General features: G+C 37.1%; 2 protein-coding genes across 2 annotated transcripts in view; both read right to left on the bottom strand.

Moving 5' to 3' along the window:
* med1 (mediator complex subunit 1) overlaps nucleotides 1–25,272 on the bottom strand; it is a 245,170-nt gene that overhangs the window by 26,526 nt on the left and 193,372 nt on the right. The gene's annotated exons all lie outside the window — the stretch shown is intronic.
* LOC311306094 (zinc finger BED domain-containing protein 4-like) lies at nucleotides 766–4,122 on the bottom strand. The gene is made up of 2 exons (XM_084434279.1): nucleotides 2,940–4,122; nucleotides 766–2,755 (listed from the first exon to the last, which is right to left on the bottom strand). Exons 1-2 carry the CDS (start codon nucleotides 3,038–3,040, stop codon nucleotides 2,026–2,028), a joined length of 831 nt encoding a protein of 276 aa, XP_084290405.1. The 5' UTR covers nucleotides 3,041–4,122; the 3' UTR covers nucleotides 766–2,025.

Below are 25,272 nucleotides of genomic sequence, written 5' to 3' on the forward strand. Positions count from 1 at the left end.
CCAAAGCACACAACAATGAAAGGGTTAAACTAAACTATCACCCAACAGACACCCCCCCTCCACACACACACAAACACAGCAGAAAATGCTCCAAAAAATCCACACTCAACATATCTGACTTCCTGTTGGTCGGAGCTAATGACTGTAAATTAGAAAGTTGAGAACAATAAGTACTGAGTTTTGTTACTGTAGATAAAATGGTGTGAGTCGAATTTTATGCAATTTCAAGCATGCTAAGAGTCTCAAAAACACCTAAAAGAAATATTAAAGTTTGATGTGTTGCCATGGCAACAGTATCTAAGATATCAAGGATCCTTTCACAGGTCTACATCTGCCGTGTTTAGATTATAGTAATGAAGTTGGAAGGAAATCGAGTAAAAATAAGAGGGTGATTTCAAAGCATTTTGAAAGTGACACTTCCTGCTGCCAGTTGGTGGCGCTTTAACTGACTCACAAGTCATATCCATGTGATCGGCCTCTTACATCGAACACACTGCTGAAGTTTCATCAAGATCAGTTAATGTATGCAGAAGTTATAACACACTTCCTGATTCACTTTTCTTTTTTTCACTTTTCAACATTAAATTTGTTTCCTCGCCACGGCCAAACCGATATCAAAAATCTGTCCGCAATTTATCCTCAATGTCTTGACTTCATGCCAGTGTTAATTTTGACAGCCATTCTTGATTTTGTCTTAGTCTTCATCTTCAGACGAAAATGCATTCTAGTCTTAGTCACATTTTTGTCATTTTTGTTTTTCATAGTTTTAGCCAACGAAAAGTAATTGCATTTTTGTCAACTTTTAGTCAGTACTTTTAGTCAAACTGCAATTACCAACATTACTTTTGGTAGCCATTTTATATGTAGTCTTTTTTCAGATATAGTCATAATATTTCTCTATTTAGACCAATACAATTCTGAGAAATTTGAATCAAGGTAACAGGCTGTTTAGAAATTGTACTCTTAGCAGTAGCACTTGTGCAATTTTACATATCCCTTTTCCTTAGTTAGTTAGCCTATATGCTGTACTGTCTGCTAATTTATAAGGTAGGATCATACATTAAGGATAGATAAAAGTGTTATTATAGTTCAGGAATCAAGTAAAAAAACAACTCTTTAGCTGTTGTGGAAAACAGCATTTATTTGAAACTTCAAATAAAAGTGCAACGAATGAACACACGTTCAAACGCAGTCAGTGCAATGGCTGATGAACATATTCCTGAGTCTGACATATCACTCTGCCAGTGCATTCAAGAGGACAGTACTTGAAACTATTGTTCTGTTCATTCAAGTACAGTATTTTTAAACATAATGTGATAAAACCATTAAGGCTGTACACATTTGGAAGCAAAATAACATTTGAAATCTTAAACAATAGAGAGCCTTTTATTAACAAATTTAGGTTTGTTAAACCTTCCTTTATATACCCTACTATATGGAACAAAAATGTGCGAGTGAAAAGTTGTTGGCAGAGGTAATAATTTGCAAAAAATTACTTGAACACAACACTTGCTTTAAAATCTTCTGCTACCTACAAATAAAAAAAAAAGTTGAAAGTGCTCAAGTGCCAACAAGATAAACGTGGCCTAACATCAGCACAAAGGTGACATCTTAAAGCAAACTAGGATATCAGTAGTATTAACAACATTCAGCCTTTTGGCAGGCTACTGACACCGATTCATTTTTAGAAAAGCACTTCTTTCCAAAATCAACCTGGCTCGATTCCGACGGCCCTGACTCAGGTCACCTGTGATACTGAAAATTCTTTCAGCAAATGCCTGAGATGCAGGCACAGCGAGAAGGTCTTGGGCCAGGGGTTTTAGAAGCTGATAGGTAGAGCCATGTGCAGCCCAAAAGTCAAAGGCAGTCCCTTCGGATATGGGCTGTGACAGCTGCTCCTTGAATTTTTTTATTTCCTGCCTGACAGTGAGCTTTGTGTGGCAGTGGCTAGGAGATGGCCGGTTTGCACTTACTTTTGAACTTAGAAATCTAAATCTGGGTCGCTTTGCCTGTGGCTCATTTTCCTCACATCTCTCGTCGTCTTCCTTCCTTTTCAACAGCTTCCTCCTGTATTACAGGGTACACCATTTGAGCAATGTAATTTTCTGCTCTACTCAGTAGCTCTTGAATGTGTTCTTCATCATTTTCAATGAGTGCATCAGCTGAGACAGTTGGATCGAGGTAGCATGCAGCAATAGCGAGGGGTGAGAACTTTGAATCACTGGGATTAAGGAAGCAACTGAAGCGTTGGTCGAGGTTGGCCTTCATCTTCTTTGCCAGAGAAGTTAAGTCCTTGTGACTAGTACCACTGGCCTGGGAAAACTCAGATAGGTGAGCACTCAGGTCCAGGAGGGCAGGCACCACCAGACATAAGGACATTGTGTCACTCTGGAGCATCTGGGTGTGCTCAGCAAAGGGGAGGAGCAGATCTCTGAGTGTAGTTATCCTTTGCCACTCACTTGGCAGCAGACAATCCCAGCCCATCCTATCAGCTACTTGAGTCAGTGAGTCCTTCAAATCAATAAGACGTGTTATCATCAGGTAGGTGCTGGACCATCTAGTGGGGCAGTCTTTGATCAGAGTGAGACCAGACAACTTCAGCAGTTGCTCTGTTGCCACGGATGACTTGCGGAAGAGCCTAACAAGTAGTCGAACTCTGTCTAGGAGGCGTTTGACACTTGCTTCTTTCTGTATTATGTTCACCACTAGTTGCAATGTATGTACAACAAAGGGCATCCTCTCTAGGGCTCCAAACCTAGGTAAAAAAAAAAACACAGAGAAAAGGACAGAGACTTTATTAATCCTCTACAGGAAATTAAATTACCATGAGCAACATATTGTCATATATTAAGCATTGCTCACTGACAGACACAATGTAGGCTGGTACAGTACTAAAAATGTTATCAGCATCTACAAAAAAAAAAAAAAAAAAAACTTACCTTCTCAGAGTCTTCTTCACTGTCATCCTGGGATTCTTCATCTGTGCTACTGTGGTCATCCTGTTCATTATTTTTGAATGCTGCAACCATGTTGCTTCCATTATCAGTTATTACTGTTAGAATCTTGTTTTTTGGTATTCCCCACTCCTGTGTGCACCTGTCAACACAAGTTTTTATACAGTCTGCTGGTGTGGGGGTGGGACAGCTGAACCAGATTCAGAAGTATATGCTTCGCTTTTTCCTCCTGAGGACAAAAGTAGCATGCACTAACGGCTAGAAATGATGCTGTGAGTCCTCTTTTCGTCCATATGTCCAGCCCTAAGTTTATTTTGCGAGCTGTGGCAAGTTGTTCTCTGAATTTTAGTTTTTCGTCATTGTAAAGTTGGTCAACTAAGTTGTTTATTTTTGTTTTCTTAGGCACTGCTAACTTCTTATCTATGCTCTCTATCATAAGGATAAAATCATCATCCTCAACTGTACGAGCAGGTAGACCGGAGCGTCCAATCCACTGGGAAATCATCTTTTCTTTAGAGATTTGTTCTGGCGAATCTGCTTTATATTTTGATACTGATGAGAATGCCACTGGTATAGTTGATTGTGTTTTTGCACCGTTGCTGTTTTTGTGTAGTCTTCTCTTGGACCTGGTTGAAGAGAAAGAAGATTGGATTTGCAATTACTCAATAAAAACATTTCCCTAAAAGCTACAAAAGAACTGAAATTAAACATAGGCTAATATTAATTATAGATTTCTATTATCTTGAAGTTGAACTGTATCTTCTGAAATGGCCATTACTTTCACACAGTCACCTATGATAACAAATCACTCTAAGATAACACTAAGTTAGCTAACATTAACTTGTATTAGCTAACATTAGTTCAAATGTATCTAATGTTAATTCAATTTGCATGTATTTGTATAGCTGTTTTCATAATACATATGGTTTCAAAACAGCTTTACGGAAGATGCATGACATGTGTATTATTAAATTAAGACATGCATCTTCTGTAAAGCAGATTTAAAAAAGCATTGAGAAAAGCGCTATACAAATAAATGTAAATTGAATTGTATTAACATTAGCTAACACAAGTTAGCTAACTTAGTTAACAGAAAGCTAAAACATATTTTGCAAGAAAAATATCGCTTCTTGGCTAAGCCAACATTGCTGCTACCGAATTTACCTATGTTGACACATTCAGTAACACTGAACTAACGTTAAGAAAAGTTTTTACATAAGATTGTATGCACAGTTAAACAGTTTACTTACCGTGACGGAGGATGCATAAACAGCAGGGTGATGTGCTTTCAGATGCCTTTTTAAGTTTGTTGTATTCTTTCCGCATAATTTATAGCCACAGGGCTTTTCTCCGTGTTCTGTGACTGTGACATTGCACAATGTCTTCCCTTCAGATGAATTATAAATGAAATGCTTCCATATGTCGATTCTTCTTTTCCTTCCTAATGCTGAAGCCATTGTTGCAGCGAGCTCGCAAGTTCGCGTTTTGGTAACCTAGACTACCCGTACCCGTGACGTCAGCTGCGGCTGCCTGAGATATTATGCAGACAGAGTGCTGCAGACGCCCTCAAGGAGAAGGGACGCACATGAAAGACACAGACTATGATGATATGAAGAAGACATGTATTTTGAATGTCCATGTAGTTTGTTAAAGTACAACGTCTGGAAATGGCAAAAACTACACAAAATCTGAGAGGAAATTCAAAATAGCTGACTTCCTGTTGTGTTTAGGGCTATGCTCCAAGATACTTTTTTGTAGGTATTGTGTCATTACATGTATGTACCGAATTTCACACCTGTACGTGAAACGTAGAGCCGGGGCAATAATGTAGGGGGCGCTATTGAGCCATTTTGCCCCACACATTTGTCAGGCCGCCGAGAGTACACCCTTCGACGAAAACTCAAGATCTTCGCAATTTAACGTCGAAAAGGCCTTAAGATTACACTCACCAAATTTGAAGAGGATCAGATCAAAACTGTAGGAGGAGTTCGTTAAAGTACAACATCAGGAAATGGCAAAAACTGCCCAAAATCTGAGAGGAAGTTCAAAATAGCTGACTTCCTGTTGTGTTTAGGGCTATGCTCCAAGATACTTTTTTCTATAGCCACAAGAAAGAATGCAAGAGCAATATATATATATATATTCTACAAAATTGGTTCACAGTTGGAAGCATCTCAATTTTTTTTTTTTTCACAAATTGTGCTTGCAAATTGTATAATATCCAAGGAAAACATGTCTAGTAATTGTGCAGTTAATTCTCATACTGTATTTTCAGTTTTGGAATATGTATCCTCTCCCCAAATTTGTCAATAATAAAACAATAAAAATTATTTAAAGAAAAGGCTTATATTTACCTTTTAAAATTTGTTTACATTTACCTTGTAAATATATATTTTTTATTAAAAAGGTTACAATTACAACAACAATTCAAGTGTAATCTTTCTTTGTAAAAACTAAAGTATACATTTTATCATACATATTTCAAAGTTAAGGATTCATTACTTTGAATATAGCCTACATTGACAAAACATACTATATTTAACATATTAGCAAAAATTGGCAAACAAAAGCTTATTTGAGGTGGCAGATATTTTACAGTAAAAATGTGTCATCTATCCAAAACTAGTCAACGAAATGTTGTCTTTCATATGTCTGTAACATAGGTCTTTCGTTTTTATTATAAGGAATATAAATGTTAATTTGCAGTTTAATACGTTGCTTATACAAATACATTTTATTTCAACATATTTCAGTCAATTTTTACTCAGTATAGCAAAATAGTTTGCTAAAAGCGGATCATTCATTCACACACAGAAACGCAATACAAATTTAAACCGTCTTTTTGCGAGTTGTGGTAAACAGCACATCTAATGTTTAGACCCTCTAAAAAGCGATTCATGTTAGAGAAGAATAATAATAATAATAAACGAAGCAAAAACAATAGGGTCCTCTCACCATCGGTGATCGGGCCCTAAATATGAGCATGGTCGTGTTCAAGACAGGACTCTTAGCAAACGTGAAGTTTGGGGAAGATTGGACATTGTATGCCTGAGTTACTGCAGGCTGTCTGTGGTTGCCTAGCAACATCGGAACTGCAAGCAATATTGACAGAGAACTTATCTGATCATGCATATATCACCAAAAGGCCGAAATTGGGTGTACGTTTGTCAGGCCGCCGAGGGCACACCCTTCGACGAAAACTAAAGATCTTCGCAATTTAACGTCGCAAAGGCCTTAAGATTACACTCACCAATTTTGAAGAGGATCAGATCAAAACTGTAGGAGGAGTTCGTTAAAGTACAACATCAGGAAATGGCAAAAACTGCCCAAAAACTGAGAGGAAGTTCAAAATAGCTGACTTCCTGTTGTGTTTAGGGCTATGCTCCAAGAGACTTTTTGGTAACCCTTCCTTTTACAGTCCCCTAATTACTAGGTATTTACCTGGTAAATATATGGTAAGTTATAGTTGGTTATTGGTAATTACCACAGGTAACAAGTATGTAAATGCAGAGAAACTGCAAACTAATTACTAAGTATTTACCTGGTAAGCATATGGTAAATTATAGTATTTTAGTGTGTAATTACTTAAGGTGATTAGTATGCAATTACAGAGAAACTACCAGGGAAAAAAAACACCACTGTTAAATATCAACTCAACAAAGTACTGTGTACTTGTTACCTGTTTAGGTTGGTAATAACTCAGATTTAATTGTGTACTTCCTCAGAATGTAGGCAGACAATTTTTAGAAACACCTCCAGTATTACCCATCAATTCAAGTTAGGTTTGTAGTTATCCTAGGGTTATGTTGGTAACAGTCCATGTTTATTTATTACTATCTTGAAATTAAGACGGTAGTTTCCAATAAATTACCTTGTCTTACATAGTTGTTGTTCATTGCTACACCCATTTATAGAGGGTTTATCAAATAATTTACCTTACACTTACCTGGTAACTACCCCGCAGGAACAGTTTTCCCTAATGTCATGGCACATCTTAAATACTGGGTATGTTCTTGCAGATGTTTTTACAATTTACTCAGTAAGTAAAGTGCAACTGTACTGTAAAATGAAGCCTTGTTTATTTCCATGGTATTACCGGAATTGTACCATATAATCTGAATCATTCCCTTTTCCATAGTCACAATTTTTTTACCTCGTATCATGTCCTGCAACGTTACCAAGGAAAACATGACAATTTACTCAGTAAGTAAAGTGAAACTGTACTGTAAAAGGAAGCCTTGTTTATTTCCATGGTATTACCGGAATTGTACCATATAATCTGAATCATTCCCTTTTCCATATAGTCACAATTTTTTACCTCGTATGTCCTGCAATGTTACCAAGGAAAACATGACAATTTACTCAGTAAGTAAAGTGCAACTGTACTGTAAAAGGAAGCCTTGTTTATTTCCATTGTATTACCAGACTCTAACCACATCCTTTGCTACTGCTTAAACATTTTTGAAATCACAAACTTTTACCATGTGTGTTCTGCAACTTAACTAAAACATTCCAGCCTGGTCTCATTGTTAATACTTAGTATCAATACGTAATTTTCAAAGATAGAAAACGTACGTTTTGTACGTTTGGTACGTTTGGATAGATGCTGAAACGTATGATATGGATGTATCTGCAACAATTAAACGTAACATTATTGCGTTTTTACAGCTACAAAACGTTAAATATTTACGAATCTTTCATATCATTAAGATATCTGTATAATTTACCTTTTACCGTTTTATAGATAAATGGAAGATCCCTTAACCCTACTCTCAACCTAAACATAACATTAACGTTACCCATTTTATACTGAATATAAAAAGGATAAAATGTACAGAGTGTAGGGAAATGGCAATTTTATTAACAATATAGCATTAAAAAAAAATTTTTTTAGCAGCTAATCCTACTCCTACACCTACCTATAACAATTTCTTAAAACTACATAGGCTACAATTACGAAGAAAAACAACATACGTTAATATATAAATAATACGTAAATAATTTATTTATTGCGAAAATGTCAAAACCGGTACCAAAAGTCGTTCACATAACGATGTGTTGCAGTCACAGTCCTCTCTTTCAGTATATAATAGTTTTGAATGAGGTACAGAGCAGAATTTAAGTTATTAATCCATGAAAATGTTAATCCGGCTTCGCTCTGTGTGAAGGCGCGCGCGCTTCTCCATTTCAAATGTAGTTTACTGACTGAAATACGGCATGTCGCAATCTGTGACGAACATAGACGAACAGGCGAGAGCCAATGAGCGTTTGATATCACTGCCGTAAAACATGTCGTAACGCTTCTTGAGGGCGCAATTTTTGAATTTGAATTCATTACGAGCGCGGGATTTGACAGTTACGGACTGCTGCTGTGATAGCCTGTGAAATGGAGATGAAGATCAATCACTGGATAAAGGGCTGAATTTGGATCTCATTCTTGCAAACGTATGGATTCTAAAGATTTGGATTATATCAAGTATAATCAAATTGATGTCTTTTGTGAATTTATGTTGGGTTTTGGTGTATTATTGTTCTATTGGAAAAAACGCATTTTGTGTCTCACTGTAAATAAACTAAATATTAAAATGGTTAAACGATTAAATAAGGTATTTTTAAGGTTTTAAAGTGTATTCTTGTTTAACTGCATGTAGGCTAATCCTCCGAAACGAGTTTGCAGCAGAAGGCTATTTCTTGAGTAAACTGCATAAATACGACTGAAAACGTAATTGATAAGACATTTGAATGCAATAGAGTCAAAACATTAATGCCACGATTTTAATATGCATAAATAAGAATACGTACAAATATGTTCGTCGGTAAAGTTGTTCATACGTAAATAATTTACGTTTTTGTGCTAATACGTAAACATTTTACGTTTTAGTGCTGTAAATACGTCAGTATTATACGTTTCTGTGTGTATAAAACGTAAGTAAATGTACGTATGGTAGAATTACACTTTACGTAAAAATACACATGTATTCTCATGAGATCACATTGAACATTCTCAGTAAGTAAAGTGAAACTGTACTGTAAAAGGAAGCCTTTTTATTTCCATGGAATTACTGGGATCTTACCCTATAATCTGTAATAGCTAACATTGCAGGACATACGAGGTAAAAAATTGTGACTATATGGAAAAGGGAATGATCAGGTTATATGGTACAATTCCGGTAATACCATGGAAATAAACAAGGCTTCATTTTACAGTACAGTTGCACTTTACTTACTGAGTAAATTGTAAAAACATCTGCAAGAACATACCCAGTATTTAAGACGTGCCATGACATTAGGGAAAACTGTTCCTGCGGGGTAGTTACCAGGTAAATGTAAGGTAAATTATTTGATAAACTCTCTATAAATGGGTGTAGCAATGAACAACAACTATGTAAGACAAGGTAATTTATTGGTAACTACCGTCTTAATTTCAAGATAGTAATAAATAAACATGGACTGTTACCAACATAACCCTAGGATAACTACAAACCTAACTTGAATTGATGGGTAATACTGGAGGTGTTTCTAAAAATTGGCTTATTACCAACCTAAACAGGTAACAAGTACACAGTACTTTGTTGAGTTGATATTTAACAGTGGTGTTTTTTTTCCCTGGTAGTTTCTCTGTAATTGCATACTAATCACCTTAAGTAATTACACACTAAAATACTATAATTTACCATATGCTTACCAGGTAAATACTTAGTAATTAGTTTGTAGTTTCTCTGCATTTACATACTTGTTACCTGTGGTAATTACCAATAACCAACTATAACTTACCATATATTTACCAGGTAAATACCTAGTAATTAGGGGACTGTAAAAGGAAGGGTTACCGACTTTTTTGTAGGTATTGGGTCATTACATGTATGTACCAAATTTCATACCTGTACGTGAAACGTAGAGCCGGGGCAAAATGCAGTGGCAATAATTTACAGAATTTGCCCCACCCAATTCTGAAACCCACATCACACGTAAATTTTCACCACTTCTGAAGCGTGTGCAAAGTTTCATGAGTTTTCGAGCATGTTTAGGCCCTCTAAAAAGCGATTCACTTTGGAGAAGAAGAAGAAGAAGAAGAAGAAGCAGCAGCAGCGGAATAATAATAAACAGAGCAAAAACAATAGGGTCCTCTCACCATCGGTGCTCGGGCCCTAATAATACATTTATGCCAAAAGATTTTTGGCACAATTTGGCTGTCGTCGCATTATCCAGGTGGATGCCGCACTTTGGTGGTGGTTGAGGAGATTCCTAAGCTGGTCTATAATACACCAGCTTATTGGTGGAGAGGAGACACAGTGATGAAGGCCAATCAGTATATATGGGGATTATTAGGAGGCCACGATGATGGACAGAGGCCAATTGGCAAATTTGGCCAGGATGCCGGGGTTACACCCCTACTCTTTTTTTTTTAAGGAAATCCTGGGATTTTTAATGACCAGAGAGTCAGGACCTTGGTTTAACATCTCATCTGAAGGATGGTGCTTGTTACAGTATCACTATACTGGAGCATTAGAACCCACACAGACCACAGGTTGAGCACCCCCTGCTGACCTCACTAACACCTCTTCCAGCAGCAACCTGGTTTTCCCAAGAGGTCTCCCATCAAGGTACTGACTAGGCTCAACCCTTCTTAGCTTCAGTGGGCAACCAGTCTTGGGCTACAGGGTTATATGGCTGTTGTAAAAAAATCCTAGGAGCTAGGCGTGCATGCTCCTCAAGACGACAAAGGTATTATAAATCATTAAAGTTTCTGCTTTGAACAGCTCTTTCCGTGGGTACATACGTGCAATTCTTCAAAGAAGCCTATCAAACATTACTGTTAACGTACTAATAAAAAAGAAAAGCAAAATAAATGTAACAATTTCATGATGATCTTCATTATCTTATGTGCAGGGAAAAACAGCTGAACTTCCGCGGAGCAGTAATGAATTAAATTAAAGCTGCAAGCAGCATTTATCGGGGTTCAAGCAATTAAGGCCTTTAAGGCCTTTAAGCATAAAAGCATCAAAAGTAATTAAGATTTATTTAGCAAGCATGTAACTACTGACATAATAGATGAAAAAGACCATTTACCATAGGAAATATATGGTTTTAAAGCTTTTTAACAGTTATAGCGCCACCTTTGGTCCGATCTCCATAAAATTTGGCATGCTTGTTAATGATGTTATTTCACATATGTTCACCAATTTTTGTGAAGTTCTGAGTTTTCATTTATGATTTATAGGTTTTTTTATTTATTTTGCCCCGCCCATTTTATAAATGACCCTATTACAGCCATCCAAATGCAAAAGTTCAACTTTTTTTTGATAATTATTGATCTAGAGAGTCCAGAGAATTGTCCTAGACTGGTCTGGTTCCGATCGGGCGAAAAACCAGGGACTAGTTCGCAAAAGTAGGTTTTTAACATAATTACGAATATTTAATGAACGGTTTGATTGACAGCAATAGTTCTTGAGGCAAAGTTGTTCAGCATGAGCAGATCTATCAAATGATATGCATTTTGTGACAATAAGTGTAACACCACGTGATTACAGAGCCATTAAACTCGTTAGCGCCAACTAGTGGCCGATTTCTTTCAAAATTCTTACAGACCTCTAGGGGCTTGAGCCGAACATGCCCACTGAGTTTCGTTCTGATTGGCCTCCGTTAACCTTGTCTACTAGGTGCTCAAACTTCATTGGCCGATGGCGGCCATGTTTTTCGAGATACACCAATGTCCTCATAGACATACATGGCACCTTGGACCAAGACACTGCATACCAATTTTCAAGTCAATCGGACAAACGGTCAGGTGGTTATAGCCTGTTTTATGTTTTTTTTATGTTATAGCGCCACCATGTGGCTAATCACCGCGATTTCTTTACTGTGACCTTAGATTGACCTCTTACACATGTGTACCAAGTTTGGTGAAGATAACTCATTTACTTCTGGAGTTATAGCCATTTTAGTAAAACTAGCTCCGCCTCCTTCGAACGTTTTGGCGCCCCTTAGCGACCGTGAATCAAAATTTAAACTTTTTTTTAATAATTATTGATACTCAGACTCCAGAGAACATTTCTGCACTTGTTTGGTTCCGATCGGACAAAAAACCTAGGACTAGTTCGCAAAAGTAGGTTTTGGACAAAATCCAAAATGGCGGAAAATTTGCATACCGGAAAGGAAATCCTTGAGGCCTTTTTTGTTCGGCTTGAGCCAAGGATTCCAATGATATAAGACACTTGAGTCTGTGACAAAGGGTTGGTGAGATTTAAGCAAAAATATGCCATTTTTTTGGTTTTTGCACTGTAGCGCCACCTATTGGCCAATCTGGCTCATATTCTCTGAACCTCTCCTCGATTTTTGTACTACCATCTGGCAAAGTTTCAAGTCTCTAGCACTTACGGTTTGGGCTGTACGATGCGTTTTAGGGGAAAATAATAATAATAATTAAAGCTGCAAGCAGCATTTATCGGGGTTCAAGCAGTTAAGGCCTTTAAGCACAAAAGCATCAAAAGTGATTAAGTTTTATTTAGCAAGCATGTAACTACTGACATAATAGATGGAAAAGACCATTTACAGGAAATACCATAGGAAATATATGGTTTTAAAGCTTTTTAGCAGTTATAGCACCACCTATGGTCCGATCTCCATAAAAATTGGCATGCTTGTTAATGATGTTATGTCACATATGCTCACCAATTTTTGTGAAGTTCTGAGTTTTCATTTAGGATTTATAGGCTTTTTAGTGTTTTTTTGCCACGCCCCTTTTCTAAATGACCCTATTACAGCCATCTACATGCAAAAGTTCAACTTTTTTTTGATAATTATTGATCTAGAGTGTCCAGAGAATTGTCCTAGACTGGTCTGGTTTCGATCGGGCGAAAAACCTAGGACAAGTTTGCAAAAGTAGGTTTTTAACATAATTACGAATATTTAATAAACGGTTTAATTGACAGCATTAGTTCTTGAGGCAAAGTTGTTCACCATGAGCAGATCTACCAGTTGATATGCATTTTGTGACGATAAGTGTAACACCACGTGATTACAGAGCCATAAAACTCGTTAGCGCCAACTAGTGGCCGATTTCTTTCAAAACTCTTACAGACCTCTAGGGCCATGAGTCGAACATGCCCATCGAGTTTCGTTCCGATCGGCCTCCGTTAACCTTGTCTAATAGGTGCTCAAATTTCATTGGTTGATGGCGGCCATGTTTTTCGAGATACGCCAATGTCCTCATAGACATACATGGCACCTTGGACCAAGACACTGCATACCAATTTTCAAGTCAATCGGACTAACGGTCACATGGTCATAGCCGTTTTCATGTTTTTTTCATGTTATAGCGCCACCTAGTGATCAATCGTCGCGATTTTTTTACTGTGACCCCAGATTGAACTCATACACATGTGCACCAAGTTTGGTGAAGATATCTAATTTCATTCTCGAGTTATAGCCATTTTAGTAAAATAGGCTCCTCCTACAACATTAATTTATCACCCCCTGGCGATCAGGAATCGAAATTTCGACTTTTTTTCGATAATTATTGATATTCAGACTCCAGAGAACATTTCTGCACTGTTTTGGATCCAATTGGACAAAAAACCTAGGACTAGTTTGCAAAAGTAGGTTTTTAACTAATTTCAAAATGGCGGACAATTTGCATACAGGAAATGAAATCGGAGATATACGTTTTGACCTTCAGGTGTCCATCGTTCCAGTGATATAAGACACTTGAGTCTACGTCATACGGTCTAGGAGTTATGAGCAGTTTCGCGCTTTTGGTTGCTATAGCGCCACCTATGGGCCAATTGGGCTCATATTCTCTGAACCTCTCCTCGATTTTTGTACTACCATCTGGCAAAGTTTCAAAGCTCCAGCTCTTACGGTTTGGGCTGCACGATGAGTTTTACGGCAGAAGAAAAATAATAATAATAATAATAATTAAAGCTGCAAGCAGCATTTATCGGGGTTCAAGCAGTTAAGGCCTTTAAGGCCTTTAAGCACAAAAGCATCAAAAGTTATTAGTTTTATTAAGCAAGCATGTAACCACTGACATAATAGATGAAAAAGACAATTTACAGCCAATACAGGCAATGTACCATAGGAAATATATGGTTTTAAAGCTTTTTAACAGTTATAGCGACACCTATGGTCCGATCTCCATAAAATTGTTTACTGTGACCTCAAATTGAACCCATACACATGTGTACTGAGTTTGGTGAAGATATCTCATTTACTTCTTGAGTTATAGCCATTTTAGTAAAATAGGCTCCTCCCACAACAATTTACCACATTCTAGTATTATTTACTATGATTCTAGCATGATTTGCCATATTCTAGCAGGATTTACCATGATATACTACATTCTAGTATGATTTACCATACATTCTAGTATGATTTACCATTGTTTACTGTGATTCTAGCATGGTTCACCATAGTTTATCATGATTTATCATAGTTTACCATGATTTACCCTGTTCTAGCAACGTTTACCATGATTTACCATGTTCTAGCATGATGTACCATGATATACCATGTTCTAGAATGATGTACCAGGATTATAGTATGATTTACCTTGATACACCACATTCTAGTATTATTTACTATGATTTACCATGTTTTTAGCGTGATTTACCATGATTTACCACATTGTTAGCAATTATGTGAAGTTAGGTTTCTGAATAAATTCTGAATAATCTGATTAATAGTTTACAAAGACTTTGTGAAGTGTTTATAGACCATTCAAATATATTTTCATAATGACATATCCCAATAGCATTGAAAAAACAACATTTGTGTGTGTGTGTGTGTGTGTGTGTGTGTGTGATCTGTCTGAAAATGTTCATGCATGTTTAGAGTGATATTTCACATGTTCTGACTTGTTTTTAAGAAGGTCTGAGCATCTTAAAAGATATAAGCTTTCGGGGACACTTGGTCAAGGCCACGTATTGAAGTGACCCTATTATAGTCATCCAAATGAAGTAGTTCAACTTTTTCTGATAATTATTGATCTAGAGAGTCCAGAGAATTGTACTGCACTAGTTTTGAACATTATGATATGAAAATTATTTGATCATAGATGAAACAGACCATTTGCAGCCAATACAGGCAATTTACCATAGGAAATATATGGTTTTAAAGCTTTTTAACAATTATAGCGCCAACTATGGTCCGATCTCCATAAAATTTGGCATGCTTGTTAAAGATGTTATGGCACATATTCCCACCAATTTTTGTGAAGTTCTGAGTTTTCATTTATGATTTATAGGCTTTTTAGTGCATTTTGCCACACCCATTTTCTTTATGACCCTATTATAGCCATGCGCAAAATGCAAAAGTTCAACTTTTTTTTGATAATTATTGATCTAGAGAGTCCATAGAATTGTCCTAGACTGGTCTGGTTCCGATCGGGCGAAAAACCTAGGACTAGTTCGCAAAAGTAGGTTTTTAACATATTCGCGAATAATTAATGAACGGTTTGATTGACAGCAATGGTTCTTGAGGCAAAGTTGTTCAGCATGAGCAGATCTATTAAATGATATGCATTTTGTGACAATAAGTGTAACACCACGTGATTACAGAGCCATAAAACTCGTTAGCGCCAACTAGTGGCCGATTTCTTTCAAAATTCTTACAGACCTCTAGGGCCATGAGTCGAACATGCCCACCGAGTTTCGTTCCGATCGGCCTCCGTTAACCTTGTCTAATAGGTGCTCAAACTTCATTGGCCGATGGCGGCCATGTTTTTTGAGATACACCAATGTCCTCATAGACATACATGGGGCCTTGGACCAAGACACTGCATGCCAATTTTCAAGTCAATCGGACTAACGGTCAGGTGGTTATAGCCTGTTTTATGTTTTTTTCATGTTATAGCGCCACCATGTGGCCAATCGCCACGATTTTTTTACTGTGACCTCAGATTGACCTCTTACATATACGTACCAAGTTTGGTGAAGATACCTCATTCATTTCTGGAGTTATAGCTGTTTTAGTACAATAGGCTCCTCCCACAACATACATTTTGGCGCCCCTTAGCGACCGTGAATCGAAATTTCGACTTTTTTTCGATAATTATTGATATTCAGACTCCAGAGAACATTTCTGCACTGGTTTGGTTCCGATCGGACGAAAAACCTAGGACTAGTTCGCAAAAGTAGGTTTATAACAAAATTCAAAATGGCGGAAAAATTTGCATACCGGAAATGAAATCGGAGATATACGTTTTGTTCTTCAAGTGTCCAGCTTTCCAATGATATAAGACACTTGAGTCTACGACATACGGTCTAGGAGTTATGAACAGTTTCGCGCTTTTGGTTGCTATAGCGCCACCTATGGGCCAATCGGGGTCATACTCTCTGAACCTCTCCTCGATTTTTGTACTACCATCTGGCAAAGTTTCAAGGTTCCAGCTCATACGGTTTGGGCTGCACGATGCGTTTTAGCGGAGAAGAAAAATAATAATAAAAATCAGTACAATTACAATAGGGTTTCAGCACTTCGTGCTTGAACCCCTAATAATAATAATTAAAGCTGCAAGCAGCATTTATCGGGGTTCAAGCAGTTAAGGCCTTTAAGGCCTTTAAGCACACAAGCATTAAAAGACATTAAGTTTTATTTAGCAGGCATTTAACAATTGACATAATAGACGGAAAAGACCATTTACAGCCAATACAGGCAGTTTACCATGGGAAATATATGGTTTTAAAGCTTTTTAACAGTTATAGCGCCACCTTTGGTCCGATCTCCATAAAATTTGGCATGCTTGTTAATGATGTTATGTCACATATGCTCACCAATTTTTGTGAAGTTCTGAGTTTTCATTTATGATTTATAGGCATTTTAGTGTATTTTGCCACGCCCCTTTTGTAAATTACCCTGTTACAGCCAGGCAAATGCAAAAGTTCAACTTTTTTTCGATAATTATTTATCTAAAGAGTCCAGAGAATTGTCCTAGACTGGTCTGGTTCCGATCGGGCGAAAAACCAGGGACTAGTTCGCAAAAGTAGGTTTTTAACATATTCATGAATATTTAATGAACGGTTTGATTGACAGCAATGGTTCTTGAGGCAAAGTTGTTCAGCATGAGGAGATCTATCAAATGATATGCATTTTGTGACAATAAGTGTAACACCACGTGATTACAGAGCCATAAAACTCGTTAGCGCCAACTAGTGTCCGATTTCTTTCAAAATTCTTACAGACCTCTAGGGCCATGAGTCGAACATGCCCATCGAGTTTCGTTCCGATCGGCCTCCGTTAACCTTGTCTAATAGGTGCTCAAATCTCATTGGCCAATGGCGGCCATGTTTTTCGAGATACGCCAATATCCTTTTAGACACACATGGCCCCTTGGGCCAAGACACTGCGTACCAAATTTCAAGTCAATCGGACTAACGGTCAGGCGTCTATATGTTTTTTTTGTTTTATAGCGCCACCATGTGGCCAATCGACGCAATTTTTTTACTGTGACCTCAGATTGACCTCCTACACATGTGTACCAAGTTTGGTGAAGTTTACTAAATTACTTCTTGAGTTATAGCCGTTTTAGTAAAATAGGCTCCTCCCACAACGTTAATTTTGCACCCCCTAGCGACCGTGAATCGAAATTTCAACATTTTTTCGATAATTATTGATCTTCAGACACCAGAGAACAATTCTGCACTGGTTTGGTTCCGATCGGGCGAAAAACCAGGGACTAGTTCGCAAAAGTAGGTTTTCAACAAAATTCAAAATGGCGGAAAATCTATCATGGCGGAAATAAAATCGGAGATATACGTTTTTTTCGTCAGGCGTCCAGCTTTCCAATGATATAAGACACTTGAGTCTATGACTTACGGTCTAGGAGTTATGAGCAGTTTCGCGCTTTTGGTTGCTATAGCGCCACCTATGGGCCAATCGGGGTCATAATTTGATAACCTCTCCTCGATTTTTGTACTACCATCTGGCAAAGTTTCAAAGCTCCAGCTCTTACGGTTTGGGCTGCACGATGCGTTTTACGGCAGAAGAAAAATAATAATAATAATAATAATAAAAATCAGTACAATTACAATAGGGTTTCAGCACTTCGTGCTTGAACCCCTAAAAATCAGTACAATTACAATAGGGTTTCAGCACTTCGTGCTTGAACCCCTAATAAAAATCCTTACAATAACAATAGGGTTTCAGCACTTCGTGCTTGAACCCCTAATAATTAAAGCTGCAAGCAGCATTTATCGGGGTTCAAGCATTTAAAGCCTTTAAGCACATAAGCATTTAAGACATTAAGTTTTATTTAGAAAGCTTTTAACCACTGAAATAATAGATGGAAAAGTCCATTTACAGCCAATACAGGCAATTTACCATAGGAAATATATGATTTTCAAACCTTTTTAACAGTTATAGCGCCACCTATGGTCCGATCAACATGAAATTTGGCATGCTTGTTTAGAATATTATGGCACATATGCTCACCAATTTTCGTGAAGTTCTGAGTTTTCGTTTAGGATTTATAAGCTTTTGAGTGCATTTTGCCACACCCATTTTCTTTATGACCCAATTATAGCCATACGAAAAATTCAAAAGTTCAACTTTTTTCCGATAATTATTGATCAGGAGAGTCCAGAGAATTGTCCTAGACTGGTCTGGTTCCGATCGGGCGAAAAACCAGGGACTAGTTCGCAAAAGTAGGTTTTTAACATATTCGCGAATAATTAATGAACGATTTGATTGACAGCAATTGTTCTTGAGGCAAAGTTGTTCAGCATGAGCAGATCTATCAAATGATATGCATTTTGTGACAATAAGTGTAACACCACGTGATTACAGAGCCATAAAACTCGTTAGCGCCAACTAGTGGCCGATTTCTTTCAAAATTCTTACAGACCTCTAGGGGCTTGAGCCGAACATGCCCACTGAGTTTCGTTCTGATCGGCCTCCGTTAACCTTGTCTAATAGGTGCTCAAACTTCATTGGCCGATAGCGGCCATGTTTTTTGAGATACACCAATGTCCTCATAGACATACATGGCACCTTGGACCAAGACACTGCATACCAATTTTCAAGTCAATCGGACTAACGGTCAGGTGGTTATAGCCTGTTTTATGTTTTTTTCATATTATAGCGCCACCATGAGGCCAATCACCGCGATTTTTTTACTGTGACCTCAACTTGAGCTCATACATATGTGTACCGAGTTTGGTGAAAATATCTCATTTCGTTCACGAGTTATAGCCATTTTCGTATAATTAGCTCCGCCTCCTGCGAACGTTTTGATACCCCTTAGCAACCGTGGATCGAAATTTTACATTTTTTTCGATAATTATTGATAATCAGACTCCTGTGAATATTTCTGCACTGGTTTGGTTCCGATCGGGCGAAAAACCAGGGACTAGTTCGCAAAAGTAGGTTTTGGACAAAATCCAAAATGGCGGGAAAATTTGCATACCGGAAATGAAATCCTTGAGGCCTTTTTTGTTCGGCTTGACCCAAGGATTCCAAAGATATAAGACACTTGAGTCTGTGACAAAGGGTTGATGAGATTTAAGCAAAAATATGCCATTTTTTTGTTTTTTGCACTGTAGCGCCACCTATTGGCCAATCTAGCTCATATTCTCTGAACCTCTCCTCGATTTTTGTACTACCTTCTGGCCAAGTTTCAAGTCTCTAGCACTTACGGTTTAGGCTGCACGATGCGTTTTACGGCAGAATAATAATAATAATTAAAGCTGCAAGCAGCATTTATCGGGGTTCAAGCAGTTAAGGCCTTTAAGGCATTTAAGCACAAAAGCATCAAAAGTTATTAAGATTTATTTAGCAAGCATGTAACCACTGACATAATAGATGGAAAAGACCATTTACAGCCAATACAGGCAGTTTACCATAGGAAATATATGATTTTAAAGCTTTTTAACAGTTATAGCGCCACCTATCGTCCGATCTCCATAGAATTTTTCATGCTTGTTAATGATGTTATGTCACATATGCTGACCAATTTTTGTGAAGTTCTGAGTTTTTATTTAGGATTTATAGGCTTTTTAATGTATTTTGACACGCCCATTTTATAAATTACCCTATTACAGCCATCCAAATGCAAAAGTTCAACTTTTTTTTGATAATTATTGATCTAGAGAGTCCAGAGAATTGTCCTAGACTGGTCTGGTTCCGATCGGGCAAAAAACCTAGGACTAGTTCGCAAAAGTAGGTTTTTAACATATTAATGAATAATTAATGAACAGTTTGATTGACAGCAATGGTTCTTGAGGCAAAGTTGTTCAGGATGAGGAGATCTATCAAATGATATGCATATTGTGTGGATATTTGTAACACCACGTGATTACAGAGCCGTAAAACTCGTTAGCGCCAACTAGTGGCCGATTTCTTTCAAAATTCTTACAGACCTTTAGGGCCATGAGCCGAACATGCCCATTGAGTTTCGTTCCGATCGGCCTCCGTTAACCTTGTCTAATAGGTGCTCAAACTTCGTTGGCCGATGGCGGCCATGTTTTTTTAGATACGCCAATGTCCTCATACACATACATGGCACCTTGGACCAAGACACTGCATACCAATTTTCAAGTCAATCGGACTAACGGTCAGGTGGTTATAGCCTGTTTTATGTTTTTTTCATTTTATAGCGCCACCATGAGGCCAATCGTCGCGATTTTTTTACTGTGACCTCAACTTGAGCTCATACATATGTGTACCGAGTTTGGTGAAAATATCTCATTTCGTTCACGAGTTATAGCCATTTTCGTATAATTAGCTCCGCCTCCTGCGAACGTTTTGATACCCCTTAGCAACCGTGGATCGAAATTTTACATTTTTTTCGATAATTATTGATCTTCAGACTCCTGTGAATATTTCTGCACTGGTTTGGTTCCGATCGGGTGAAAAACCAGGGACTAGTTCGCAAAAGTAGGTTTTGGACAAAATCCAAAATGGCGGGAAAATTTGCATACCGGAAATGAAATCCTTGAGGCCTTTTTTGTTCGGTTTGACCCAAGGATTCCAAAGATATAAGACACTTGAGTCTGTGACAAAGGGTTGATGAGATTTAAGCAAAAATATGCCATTTTTTTGTTTTTTTGCACTGTAGCGCCACCTATTGGCCAATCTAGCTCATATTCTCTGAACCTCTCCTCGATTTTTGTACTACCTTCTGGCCAAGTTTCAAGTCTCTAGCACTTACGGTTTAGGCTGCACGATGCGTTTTACGGCAGAATAATAATAATAATAATAATTAAAGCTGCAAGCAGCATTTAGCGGGGTTCAAGCATTTAGGGTCTTTAAGCACATAAGGCAGTTTAGTGAGTTGTCTGAGTTTTTGTTTAGGATTTACAGGCTTTTGAGTGTTTTTTGCCATACCCATTTTCTAAATGATCCCGTTATGGCTACCCAATGGGTAAAGTTAAAGTTTTTTATATAATTAATAATCTAGAGCTTCCAGAGAATTGTACTGCACTGGTATATTTCCGATCGGGCGAAAAACCTAGGACTAGTTCGCAAAAGTAGGTTTTTAACATAATCGCAAGTATTTAATGAACAAATTGATTGACAGCAGTAGTTCTTGAGGCAAAGTTGTTCAGTATGAGGAGATCTATCAAATGATATGCATCACGTGATTACATAGCCGTAAAACCTGTTAGCGTCAACTAGTGGCTGATTTTTCAAAATTCTTAGACCTCTAGGGCCACGAGTCGAACATGCCCACCTAGTTTCGTTCTGATCGGCCTCCGTTAAGAGCAAACTAACAGCTTTGAATTAAAATGGTGAGGTATCCTGTTGTAAACATCAACCATGCCTGTTGACAGTTCTCTTTTGTGGGAAGGGAATGAAAAGTTCTCAAATCCGCAGCACAGCCTCAGACATAACATTTATATCCATGATCTGCCATTTTCACTATTGTCCTTGCTTGCTTCTTCACAATACCTGCAGATCTTCTGATGATTCGGCTGTGCAGGTCCAGATTAACACTGCCTGGCCTAGAACATGGACTGGAAAATGCAAATTTGGGGGGTATAAATATTAATGATCCTGACTCCAACGTCACAGTCGGTGTTATGGTGGGATTCACTCATTTTTCAGCGGTCTTTTGCAAACAGGAGATTTACACATGAAGGAGGAAACAATGGTGTTTGAGGCTCACGGTATGTCAGTTCCATGTCCAGAACTCTTATCATTCAACTATGCCAAGATAAATACAGTTTTCAATTGTATGGCACCTTTAAAATAGATGATTAGTAATATAATGCTTACTTGGAGTCTGAAATGGCTTTAACAAAAGAAGAAAAATATTCTTAGATTTCTGTTCATTCTAATCATGTACAAATAAAGTAGCACAGTAAGATTACATTTATTTGAATGCATTAGTGAGTGTGTGATTGTGCTGTGTGTGCAGCGTGTCAATACTAAAAGTGAAGGTGTAGTTGATATCTTTGGTGATAATATCTGTAGTAATCATAAAAAAACAATTAAGAAATAAAGAATTAAAATTACAAATAATATTCTATTAAGATATGAGTTACAATAACATGATTTGCAATAGTAATAATATCAATAATATATGCACAATACACACAGATTAGACTATCAGGTCTGTGTTTTACAAAAACATTAGTATTGCAGCCAATGTGAGTCTGTGGGATTTATAAACAGACAAAATATGATTTGAAATGTTATTTTAATGATTTTATTAAGTTTAAACAATATTTCAAATGGAAAAAAAATGAAAAATAATATTTTAGTGAGCAGAATGAACCAATGAGTGTTCTTCTTCTGGTGGTTAAAATGTAAATGAAAACAATAATACTTAAACAATAATACTTAATACACTAACCATGCTTGAACACACACATGCACACACATTTTGTTGTAGATGTAGATATTTAAAATAAAAGATAGGTAACAAAATGATAATTGCAAATCTCCTCTGTATAACACCATTTTCAGATTTCAAATTAATCACTGAGAGGCAGAATTGTTCAAACTGAGAGCTCAGTAAAAATGAAGTGATAAACTTTGACAAAACATGACTGTGTTATAATAGGTGATTTTCATGCAAGTAATTTGATATAGTCCAAAAACTAATGCAAAAGCACAGATGAAAATATTTTATTAAGTAGAATGTCCTGCAGAGGGCAGTAGAAGACCACTAATTGACTCACTTTCATTTGAAAGACTTTTTTTATCCACCAGTAAAACAAAGCAGTTTCTCCATGTTCTTTCCATTAAGCATGCTTACACACACAGACACACACACAAACACAAACACATCCACACACCCACACACAAAGACAAATATGTTTTCAATGTTTTTAGGATGTGATATTGTGAAAATATCTTCATCTCCTCATCTTGAACAACTTTGCCTCAAGAATCACTAATGTCAATCAAACCGTTCATAATCATAATAAAAAAATAAAATATATACAAATATCATAATAAAAAAAAACCATCATAATAAAAAAGATTGCTTCTTAAAGCATTTGTTTATTTCCCAATAGTGAAGCGAATTAAAAGATCATGCGTAATCCTGCTGCTCCCTCTAGTGGACAACAGTGGTATTATAGCTTACATTTTACAGTTGAAGTGTTTGAATGAATGAATGGGAATTTTTTTTTTTACTTATATCTCAGGAACCAAAAGGCGAAGAATTCTGAAACTCAGAGCATAGATAGTGCTTGAGGAGCCCTGTTGAATGAGACCATCAATGTGTTTTTGGGCGATTGGGGCTGGGAGTTATGACTGTTATAAGGCATATCTGTTCGGGCTATTATCTCTGGAATGCCCAGGGCAAATAACACCACATTTGAATCGAAGCTAGCCAAGGACGCGCCCTTTCCAACGAGCTCTCACACAATGTTCGGGGTGGTCTGGGTCGGGAGACTAATGGCCGTTCAAAATCGGGGGTCCCGCGGATTCGCGATGGGCGGGGGGCGCGCTCCCGAGGCCCGCGACGACACGTTTCGATCAAGAGCCCGGAGAGGTCCTCACCATCAAAATTTGAGCGCGCAACGACTTTCCGTTTTCGAGTTATGAATGAATTTGTATTCGGGGGCGTGGCTTAAATGCCGTTACTTTCGTTTCATTTCATTCATTTACTTTCGTCCATTTCCATATCTCAGTGTAACACAATTGTCAATAGTAATACTCAATAGATGAGTTTTGACAAAATGTGATTGTAAATGTTAAAATAATGATTTTATAAAGTCTAAATATGAATTTTATAACAATATTAGGGAGTAGTATGATGAAATGACAGCAGGGGGCAGTAAAATACCACTTATTGGCTTAATATGTCATTATATTCATATAAAATCACCTTTTGAAGAAGTTAAACTTTTTTTCTGATAATTATTGATCTAGAGAGTTCAGAGAATTGTGCTGCACTGGTTTTGAACATTATGATATGAACATTATATGATGATAGAAGACACCATTTACAGCAAATACAGGCAATTTACCATAGGAAATATATGGTTTTAAAGCGTTTTTACAGTTATAGCGACAACTATGGTCCGATCTCCATAAAATTTTCCATGCTTCTTTAGCAGGTTATGACACATATGCTCATCAATTTTTGTGAAGTTCTGAGTTTTCGTTTAGGATTTATAGTTATAACTATATAGTTATAGTTTAGCAGTTTTCTGCACTAAAGCAAACCAGTTTTTCCATGTTAACTCAATCATGCATGCTTACACACACACACACACACACACACACACACACACACACACACACACACACACACGAAGACAAATGTTGTTGTTGTTTTTTCAATGCTATTGGGATATGTCATAATGAAAATATATTTGAATGGTCTATAAACATTTCACAAAGTCTTTGTTAGCTATTAATCAGAAGATTCAGAATTTATTCAGAAACCTAAGACTACACAAACACATTATGTTGTAGATACAGACATTTGAAATTGATAAAACTGTCAATACTAATACTTTAACGGACGGATTTTGACTAAATGTAATTGTAAATGTTAAAATAGTGATTTTATAAATTTTAAACAGCAGGGGGCAGTAAAATACAACTTATTGGCTTAATATGCCATTATATTCATATAATTTTCACCTTTTTAACTGTTATAGAGGCAAATTTTGTCCGATCGGTCTGAAAATTTTCATGCGTGTTCAGAGTGATATTTCACTGGCTTTTTAAGAAGGTCTGAGTCATTCATTAAAGAGATATAGGCTTTCGGGGACACTTGGTAAAGGCTACATTTTGAAGTGAACCTATTATATCTATCCAAATGAAGTAGTTCAACTTTTTCTGACAATTATTGACCTAGTGAGTCCAGAGAATTGTATTGCACTAGTTTTGAACATTATGATATGATAACTATATGATC

This window comes from Rutilus rutilus (genome assembly GCF_951802725.1).
Source record: "Rutilus rutilus genome assembly, chromosome: 16".
Lineage (NCBI taxonomy): Eukaryota > Metazoa > Chordata > Actinopteri > Cypriniformes > Leuciscidae > Rutilus > Rutilus rutilus.